The sequence below is a fragment of the Prunus persica genome, chromosome G6 (assembly GCF_000346465.2).
Source record: "Prunus persica cultivar Lovell chromosome G6, Prunus_persica_NCBIv2, whole genome shotgun sequence".
Classification (NCBI taxonomy): Eukaryota; Viridiplantae; Streptophyta; class Magnoliopsida; order Rosales; family Rosaceae; genus Prunus; species Prunus persica.
Window position 1 is genome coordinate 17,649,317 of NC_034014.1, and position 10,159 is coordinate 17,659,475.

A 10,159-nucleotide genomic window follows, 5' to 3' on the forward strand; every position below is an offset into this window, starting at 1 on the left:
TATAAGGCACATCACTCCCTTTCCGTTGGTCGATGTGAGATGTTACAATCCACCCCCCTTAGGGGCCCAACGTCCTCATCGGCACACTCGCACCACACAGCAAAGTGGCTCTGATACCAAATTGTCGCATCTTAGGATCGACTCGGCCGTAGCACGATATTGTACGCTTTGGGCCCTCCTCTCTGCCCTCACAGTTTTGTTTCTAGAAACTCACAAGCAACTTTCTAGTGGGTCACCCATCTTGGGATTGCTTTAGCCCCAACTCGCTTAACTTAGGAGTTCCTATGAATCCAAAGCCAGTGAGCTCCCAAAAGGCATCGTGCTAGATGGAGGTGGTCATACACATATGAGGCACATCACCCCCTCTCCGTTGGTTGATGTGAGATGTTACATGGCCCAAAAGTGACAGCCTAGTTTCGACCCGTACCTAGCAGTTCACCAAGTCGTGACCAAAGGTCACGATACTTAGGGTTGAGGTCGAGCAAACATCATATGATGGTCATGACATGCCCAGTATCTTGAGACATGTACAAAGGTCCCACCGAGGGAAACTTGAAACGGGATTTCTAGAAAAGTGGAAACTTTTTGCCCCATTACGAAAAGCATTAATTAAAGTCCGACCACGATGCCCTAACCCTAATCATTGGAGACCAAGGATAAGGGTCGAGGATCAAAAGAACAGGTCCACTATCTGGAGAAACACACTGATTGACAACCACTGAAGCTAGAGAATAAACAACTCGAAGCCAGCTGATTGAGGGGCCCATAACTGAAAAGTAAAGAGTAGATGCAGCCCTCCAAATCCTTGTCTTTGCCAGCCCTATCTCCAACTCTTCCTATAAATATAAACCCTCATGCAAACATTCAAAGGGTCCAGCACCAACCAAAACCTCCCACTGAGCAAATTTATCTTTTCCTGTCATGTACTTTCAATATCTTTAAATGCTTTCCTAGGAAGTAAACTTAATTTTCCATCCATCAATGTATCAACCGACCCTTGATTTTCAAGGCGTCAAAGCACCATCTAGGTTACTTTTTTGTCCACCTCATATATCATACAACCTTCACAATCTAGCGTGGTGTTGGAGTACCATCCAAATCCACCAACCATCATTTCCAACACCACCATCAACGGCCTAGTTGCTCAAGCCATGAACCTGAGGACCGATAACTGTTCCTTGCTCTGCCACAATTACTTTGAGGAGTGTCAGATCAAACAGGCACACTCTATCAATCCATCCATCTATCCTCATCATCATCATTCACACAGTAATCCATGCGTCCGCGCACACCCCATCCAACACAAAGTTAGACAACCTGTGTTGGCGCATATCCCATTTGCCTTAAACAGTAGGCCGTAAGATTTGTGCAGCCAACATTTTATTAATCTTTTTAATTAGTAGAACAGAAAATACTTGTATTCCTTTTTCTGAAGTAGTAACTTCTCCTTTCATGTCAATCACTGTTTGATATGTGTGCAAAAAAAAATATATATATTTTATGGTTTTTATTTATTAAAAAACTTATATGTACCAAATTGCAACTTGGATGAAGGATGAATGTCTTCTTTCAGAATGAGGCAAGCAGTGTCCTCAATATCCATAGAGTATAAGGCAAGTACACTACACATTATAATGGTTAACAAAACTTCGGACAATGTTAGTGGTAGGTAAAATTTTTGAAAAATTAAGGGGACATTTCTCTTAATTTTTTGTTCATGTGACAAAATTGAAATTGGTGTATATACCAAGTGACTTTCCAAAAACATTTCCCCTCAATTAAATGGTCCATATGCATTGAATTATGTATTACTCATGTGTTTACTTCACATAAAGGAATGAAAATGCAACTGGAGCCCACACAAAATTAGGAATTCAACTCCTGATTTTGGAAGAATTAAACTCTTAGGCGGGAGGTGGTATTATAATTATTGGAGAACTAACCTATTAGTAATTTATCTTTTTTACCTATTATATCCTCACATAATCTTTAAATTCCAAATTCGTCATATACTTTAACCCAATAAAAATTTGCTCACAAAATAATTTAGGACATTTTAGTAATCAAACAGGTTTCAATTCTGATTCAGGAGAAGTTAGTAAATAACTTATATGGAACCAGTATCATTCTTACTATGATTCCAATAGTTTAGTAAGCAACTTCAATAAAAATTCAGATTCTAACTCCTCAATTCAATTCCTCTTCACCCGATTACGAATTAGTAAATGGACAAATGTTTGTTACGCCCATTGTATTTTCCTTTTTTTTATGTTCTTTTGTTTTTTTCCGAAACCCGCACCGAAGTTCGACTTTCCCAATCCCTTTCTAGAATATTTATAAATCGGCAAGTCTGATTCCGAATTGAATTCCTGCTTACCCGAAAAGTGGGTTTCAAATACTTCAATTTCTCCCTCTCTCACTCTCTCTAGATTTTTGGTACCTTCTGCTTGCTCTGCAACATGTCTGGAGAAGAAGAAGAAAATGCCGCCGAGCTCAAAATCGGAGACGGTACCTCTCTCTCCCTCTCTCTACCTATATATATATATATATATAAATTGTTAGTATTTATTTGTTTTCTTGTGTGGTGGGCAGAGTTTTTGAAAGCCAAGTGCTTAATGAACTGCGAAGTTGCGTTGATTCTTGAACATAAGTACGACCAGCTTCAGCAGATGTCTGATGACCCCAGAAACCAAGTTTCTCAGTGAGTTTTTCTTTCATTTTTATCTATTGTAATTTCTAAGATAATGGTTGTGCCTTGATTTATGAATTTGAACCTTTCACCTGCAAACCCAGCTTATGATTATGTAGATTGTCTGGCAAAAAGGAGATTTAAATTGACTTTGTCTGGCCTTGAACTGTTTTTGTCTTAAACAAGTTTGATAAGATAATTGATTATTTTCCCTTTCTTTTTCATCTTACTTCCTCAGAGTATTTGAGAAGTCGCTGCAGTATGTGAAGCGCTTTAGCCGTTATAAAAATCCTGATGCTGTCAAACAAGTTAGAGAGTATCCTTCAAATTGTGAAGATGGGAATTTATGTTCTATGTTGTTCATGATTATGCTACATGTCTACTACATTCATACATACGCACAACTTCCCATCTTTTATTATTTTCTGGAATTTCGTACTATAGAGGACCTTGCAATTATCTCATATACACTACATAAACTAGAGAATTAACCAAATTTGCCCGTTAGAGGAGGCATGTTTATCAATCCTACAACTCCAAATTTAGCTGGATGGCTCGTATTAGTCATGGGTTCTCGTTATTTGTCCAAGTTATGATGTGTGTAGCCTTAAAGCTAGTTAAACTACAGCAGTTTATGGAGTTCAATCGTTTGTTAAGGATTGTAAAAATCTAGTCAACCATATGTGGGAAACTCTTGAACAATGGGATAAAGACGATGCATTTATTACTTAACTAAGATTATCCATTCAGTTATGAGGTCTGTGTGGATTGGAAATCTAGCTGAGTTCATCTGTTGATGTGTATATGTAACTCTTACTTGCCACAAATTCAAACATGAATCTTTCAACTGCTTAATTGGGCTAGTGACTTCCATAGGAAACTCTGGTTTTTGTTAGTTACTTTAAATAAATAAATGATGTTCCATCTGCATCAAAGGTTGATCTTAACTGGGATTCAGAATTCTGAGCAGATATCAACTGACTGAGTTTGAGGTAATTGCTCAATCATGTACAATAAACTCTAGGATGAAATTTTTCTTTCATTTTTTCCACAACAATCTTCTTAATGCTGGATTTTTCTCTGTTGTGCAGCTTTGTGTTCTTGGAAATCTCTGCCCTGAAACTGTTGAGGAAGCTATTGCTATGGTACCATCTATAAAGGTATCGTGTGCCCACTTTTTGTTATGGTGCTTATGATTTGTCAACATATATATATATATATATAGGTGCTTATGATTTGTCTAGGTAAACATATATTTAGGTGCTTATGATTTGTCAACATTACAGATACATATAATGCTTTGCAAACATGGTACATTTTTACGTTAGTGAAAGATTGATATGAGGAGATGGTTAATTACGAAGTGTGTCCTATTTTCCTGTCGTTACACTATGGTAAATGGAAGGCTCCTAATAATGTAAATACATAATTTTTTTGAAAATTAAGAGGATGATGGCAGGTTCTCAGGGAGAAAAAAGATAATTACTATAACAAGTTTAGTTAAGTTTACCAGACGGGAAAAAAAAGGCTACTATAAGGGATACAATCAGATGATGGGCAACAAAGATTCTTGAACATGTAACATTCAAGATTCAGGTTCCTCACTTAGTTCCCATTCTAAGTGGGAGGGAGAAAGTTTGATACAAGTTCATGCCAAATAAACAAACCTTATTTGAGTACAGAAATAAGGGCTTTTCATTTCCTTCTTGAGTCTGTAAATCCTGCCTAAGGTTGATTTGATTTATTTGACCCTAATTAATATGTATATTTGACGGAGCCTCTCTTATGCAGGCCAAAGGACGTGTTCATGATGATGATGCAATCGACAAAATGTTGAATGACCTGGCGCTAATCAAGAAATTTGAGTAGTGTCTGTTGCTTCTGCTCCCTATCAGTACGAATAATGCTTTATGTTGTAATATTTAGATCGTAAACGTAGCAAAGAGTTTGGAATGCAGGCATCCCAATGTAGTTGAATATTATGACTTGTATTTACGGATGATGTGGTGCCCATGAGTGATTTGTTCCATTGTATTTGATCTTAAAGCCAGCCCAATGCCATGGCTCGAGTGTGATGTGAATATGGTTTTTGTATTTGTTTAATTGATTAGTTTAATCCAATTCATCAGGAAAAAGGGGGAAAAAACAAAATACTTAATACAAATAATCTAATCGAATCCAACTATTATATCTGCAATCTTTAGTATTCTCATTGGTTTCTGGTCAATAATATTAGAATCATGGATATATAATTTAGTTTGGTAAAAGAAACAATTGCAGTCACGGGCATTTCCGGCTGTATCGGGTATGAACAATTTGCTCTGTTCATGTCTCAAAATCACCTCTGCGATAAGCCAAAAGAAGTTTTCTGGGAACTTACCTGATAAGAATTTTTTAAGCTATCTTTGCTAGCCAGTTTAACTTAAGCCTCTGCTCTGTCCAAGTGTGTTTTGAACATCTGTGTGCTTTTGGATTGGATTATAAAGTAAGATTCGATCCCATTGGATTACGCATGTTTAGGGGAATGGGATCACACATGTTTAGGGAGTTTAAAGTGAGGATGCTATTTGAGGAGCTCAATCCAATCATCAAAACATTTAAAATGTTTTAAGTCCCATAATTTGTTTACATTTGTTGATGGTGGGATTGACTTCCTAAAATAACCTCCTCACTTTAAACTCCTCATTGACTGCGGAGATTCATAATCCTACTACATTTTAAACTTATTCATCTACATAATCCAGCCCACCAAACGGATTGCAAGTTCCAATAGATAAACTGTATTTGTAACCAAAACCGCGGTATGGCCTGACTAACCAAGATTGTATGAGGAGGTATTCTCTCAGCACAAAAAAATGTGACAACAAAACTCAATCTCAACCCTGTAAATGCATCATGCACTCAAACGACAAGGGTTAACTGTTTCCCAACAAACCATATACACCACAAGAGTCTCAAGACCTTTCCAATGGACAATGATTTTTCCTTTCAGCATAACTGGTGATGCAATTTAAATTCTTCAAACATTACCACAACCAGAACTCGTACTGTGTCAATTCTACTGAGAAACCATCATCAATTACCAGGAAACAAAGCCTCTTACGCCCTGTTATATGTATACTAACTTTGAAGAGCTACAATGTTTCACTGGCATAGAGAATGTACTGTTCTTTCCTTCTTTCCTAGAAGAAACTACACCAATTATGACAAATAGCCACGTTCGGCTAACCCATGAAAAGATTTCTCTACTTGCACCACAACAGCTTCCTCTGTCACAAGCCAGTTCCCCTTGCTGGACTTTCCTTCATTATGTTGAGAACAGCTCTGCAAAAGGAGGACAGACTTTACATTAAATTGTTTCTGTATAAAACTGAAGGGGTCACCCACCCCCTACTGAAGAACATGGGGATGAATAAACTAAAATCCTCAAATATTCAGACCAACTAGCAAAGAGTTGACTTACCTTGGAACAAGTATATACCATAAGTGTCATCCAATTCCAGTTCTCCAATGACGGTCTTTGATAATCATCAGCTGCTTCTTGTACAAAGTATAATACCGGGGGCATTAGCTGCATTTCATACTGCCTTGATCCACCACACAGCCTGCATTTCCCAGGGTCTCCTTCAGTTGATGAAGCCAGGAGTGGCTTTCCACCATATGAATATCTAAGTACAGAAGATAAGACGAGATGAGAAATGCAAATGGGAAGCTAATCCTTAGCCCAATTTCGAAAGACCTATGGAAGATAAATGTATCAAAGCCTAAGAGAAGCTTCCCACAATTTCATGCCCAGTTTCCAATTTAAGATCAAATATAAGCCGAAAAAGTATTATCTTTTCAAAACAAAACAAAAAAAGTTATAATCACCTGCAGCTGCGAGTAACAGGTGAAAATCAAGTTTTATCACATGGAAATTGACACAAAATAGCATTTGGGTAAACTAAAGGGTAGTCAATAAGCAATTCCTCACTGGTTAGCTCCAAAAGAAAAGACACCTCATATGCTTAGATCCTAAAATACAGTTCATCCTTAAGGTCCAAATCAGAGAGAGAGAGAGAAATCTGAAAATATTATGGTAAAATAGTCATCCTATACAATGGAATCCAAAAGAATTGGATGACACTCATATGCATTGCATATCTTAAGTTTACTTTGGCAAACCACAAGAGGTTTAAGTGTCACAAACTGGACCTAAGGTATGAACCATACTTTTGGGACCTAAACACACACAATGTTTTCCTAATTTGGCCCTTTCCCTGGAATAAAAAAATTAAATAATAAATAGGACATGCGTGTTGATCTGCAATATTAACCCACGTGAATTTTATGTGCTTCTGCATCATACTGAGCCTCACAATTGATATTATTGACCACCAAATGCATAATAGAAATCTCTACAATTTTTAACTAGTAATGATAACAAGTTCCTGCTGCAATTGTAATTCCGTACTTACATTCTAGTTCCATCTACCACAACATTCTAAGTTCCATTGATTCAATACCTGAAACATTGTTCTGGATATGCATCCAACCGTTTCTTGAACTTAAGGTATGTCCTGTCAGCAGTCAAAGCTTTATCATATTCATATGCTTCCTCTGCCCACGTTTCATCTTGTACATGATCCTCATCATTATTTCCTTCTTTTGCAATGGAAAGTGATGAGTATTTTGAACATAAAGAAGTAAGATTCTTTGAGGATGGCTCTTCTTGAGTGTATATATAAAAACAAGGCACCACTGCACAAGCACATCAAACAAGTTATAGGTCAGAAAAACCAACTACAACCTTCAAATGTCAAGTCAGCATTTTTACCCAAAAACTGTCACGAAATAGTTGGTAACTCCCTGAAGAACTGCCCGTGCCCCCAACACACAAATGAAAAAAAGAAAAAGAGAAGAGAAAATTATGCAACAAACAATAAATACGCAAATAAGTAAATCATGTTGTACACACACATAAACAAGGTTTTTCAAACTAAGCAGAATTTTCTATGAAAAAATGATTTTATCAGTTCTGTTCCACACAACAACGGAAACAAATCACGATTTCATGATAGGCTAATTTTTTTTGTTTCTAACTTTTTCTTTCAAACCAAAAGGTGAATTTAAGCCGTTCTCAATCTCATATTTATTCACTGATAAGTTTCATTCTTCCACATCTTTATATTTGTAGCCAATCCTATTCTTTCCACTTTGTGCAAATTTTCCCATGTCACCTTTTACATTGAACAACCAAGAAGAGTTTGAACTTATCGGAACCATGAAGTGACATCTTTTACCCACAGAGAAATGAGGGTCGTGAAATGGTGGCCACAGAAACACACTATTAATAAAAACTACGAAACTAAGTAAAGGGAAGATAAGCTGAGGTTTATTCTTCTATCCATACCAGGTTTGTTAATGTCTACCACTTTTTCCAACTGACTTGAAGGTGATTGCATTGTAGAAGTCTTACGATTATCCTTCCTATGCGGTTTCTTGGCATGAGAAGCCAAGCTCGCAGCGGCATTAAGTGCTTTACCCAACTCCTCCAGATCTACATCTTCATCATCCCAATCCTCCCACCAGCTGGTGTTTAAAGCTGATACTGATGAAGTTGAAGGGACCACCTCCTGAGAAGCAGCAATTGGTTCGTCCTTATTGTGTAATTTTTGGACACGAAGAGCTCGCCAGCTGCATGTCATGATATATAATCTTAGGTATATAAGTTTAAAATGTTTGCATCAACAATAATACTTATTGCAGCTTTGTAATATCAAAACAGAATGTTTATAAAGACCTAAGAGGAGTGCTCCCACATTTTGGCATTAGACAACCAAAAACAAAAAGAACACGCTCTTCAATCTTTAAGTTTTTACTTGAAATTGGGGCATAAACCTGGAAAATTAAAAATAAGAATCATGGCCGTTCATTCAAATATGTTCACAAGAAATTGTAAATTTATTAGTTTCTAGGAAAGTAAAACCTGAGCAACAAGACTTAGTTTACTTCCGCATGCACTACACTCAAGCAGATCAGGTGTCACGGATTTCTCAGGAAGAGGCCAGTCCTGTCACAAAGAAAGTAAACAGGGATATAAAAACAAAAATAAAATAACAAAAACTCAATCAGCATATCCTCCAACAAAACATGACATTGCGTGCAGTTTCTCACAGGTAGTCCACCAATTTTTGTTGTATAATGATCAGATTGTTCACGATAATCATCGGCCCATGGTCCTGGCATCCCTAGTAGGACTGCAGCCATCACCCAAGGTCCTGGAAAAAGCAATAGGAACTCAAACGCATAGTAGGTGAAGTAATGTAAGCAAAAGAGCTAAACACTCAAACTCCACCATCATCATATATAGTTGCTAAGGAAAGAAAACACGTAAAACAATAAACTGGACAGATTGGGATAATATAACTGATAATCAAAAGATTCAAGTTTTGAAGCTGAATGTTTTGCATTTGCCCATCATCCAAGACCATTTTAAAAACATGAGGATCCACTCAACTGAGCTGATACGACTCTTGGGTTCATTTTTATTTTAGTTTCTCAGAAACCAAAAAGATGAACAACTCTTCAAAGCTGTTATAAATTTACAGCCGTTCGAGCTCCTAAGCAGGATATATCTCCACTTATCTCTAATGGGTGTCATATGAACTCAAAATGGCCTCTTAGTTCCCCTAAAGAGAAAGAAAAGAACGTCTCTGCACCTTGAAATTAGGATTTGTCATGAACAATACAAGATTGAAAGAAACAAAAGTAGGCTCAGAAATTTCACTCTCGATACGAAGAAAGAAAATGAGAATTATAGGTACTGCAAGTTTTAATTACCAACAAAAACAAAAGGCTTACCCAGATACCTACTAAAGCTTTCAGAAAGGGAGAGATAGAGTGCAGAGGGAGAGGGATAGAGAGAGGAAAGAGAGCAGAGAGATATCTGATGGGGAGGGGGAGGCGGAAGGAAAAGGTAGGACGGAGAGGCGCAGGGGAAGGGTTTTTCTTATTTATTTATTTATTTTACTTTTTAATTCTATTTTTAATAGATTTTAATACTAATCTAGTAAAATTGGTTGTTAGGAAATTAAAAGGGAGTTGATTTCTCCATTTACGTTCTCTTTTGTTTTTTTAATATTTTTTAATTAATTTGGTTATTTTTTGTTCTTTTCTTTTTTTATTTTACTCTTGGTGACATGGAAAGTGAGACGTTCATGTGTGAAAGAAATAAAAGAATTCTTGTTATAAAGAAGTGAAGCCCACATAGATAAAGCTAAATTAATTAAAAAAAGAAAAGAACAAAAAATAACCAAATTAATTAAAAAACACACACGAAAGAGAGAAGAGAATAGAGTCAGAGTCAGAGAGAAGAGAAAGAGTGGAGTCTATCTGAGGAGAAATTCTGTCAATGTAAACACCACAAAGAGAAATATAATTTCACTCCCAATATTACAGTGGTACTTCTCATCCTCTGATTATTCTAGT

General features: G+C 36.8%; 2 protein-coding genes across 4 annotated transcripts; one reads left to right on the plus strand and one right to left on the minus strand.

Annotated features, from left to right (window-relative positions):
* On the plus strand, nt 2,292–4,817 carry LOC18774706 (DNA-directed RNA polymerase II subunit 4). The gene is made up of 6 exons (XM_007206065.2): nt 2,292–2,508; nt 2,593–2,701; nt 2,928–3,005; nt 3,648–3,681; nt 3,781–3,849; nt 4,481–4,817. Exons 1-6 carry the CDS (start codon nt 2,460–2,462, stop codon nt 4,556–4,558), a joined length of 417 nt encoding a protein of 138 aa, XP_007206127.1. The 5' UTR covers nt 2,292–2,459; the 3' UTR covers nt 4,559–4,817.
* Nucleotides 5,546–9,913, minus strand: LOC18773047 (programmed cell death protein 2-like). 3 transcript variants are annotated; one of them, XM_020566283.1, is made up of 9 exons: nt 9,533–9,913; nt 9,189–9,384; nt 8,846–8,949; nt 8,658–8,741; nt 8,472–8,569; nt 8,082–8,365; nt 7,195–7,429; nt 6,153–6,357; nt 5,546–6,013 (listed from the first exon to the last, which is right to left on the minus strand). In XM_020566283.1, the coding sequence occupies exons 3-9, from the start codon at nt 8,936–8,938 to the stop codon at nt 5,891–5,893; spliced, it is 1,122 nt and encodes a 373-aa protein (XP_020421872.1). In that variant the 5' UTR covers nt 8,939–8,949; nt 9,189–9,384; nt 9,533–9,913; the 3' UTR covers nt 5,546–5,890. The 3 variants fall into 3 exon arrangements, with proteins under 3 accessions (XP_020421872.1, XP_020421874.1, XP_007205379.1); XM_020566285.1 differs by lacking the exon at nt 9,189–9,384 and having other exon boundaries at nt 9,541–9,913; XM_007205317.2 differs by lacking the exon at nt 9,189–9,384 and having other exon boundaries at nt 9,533–9,912.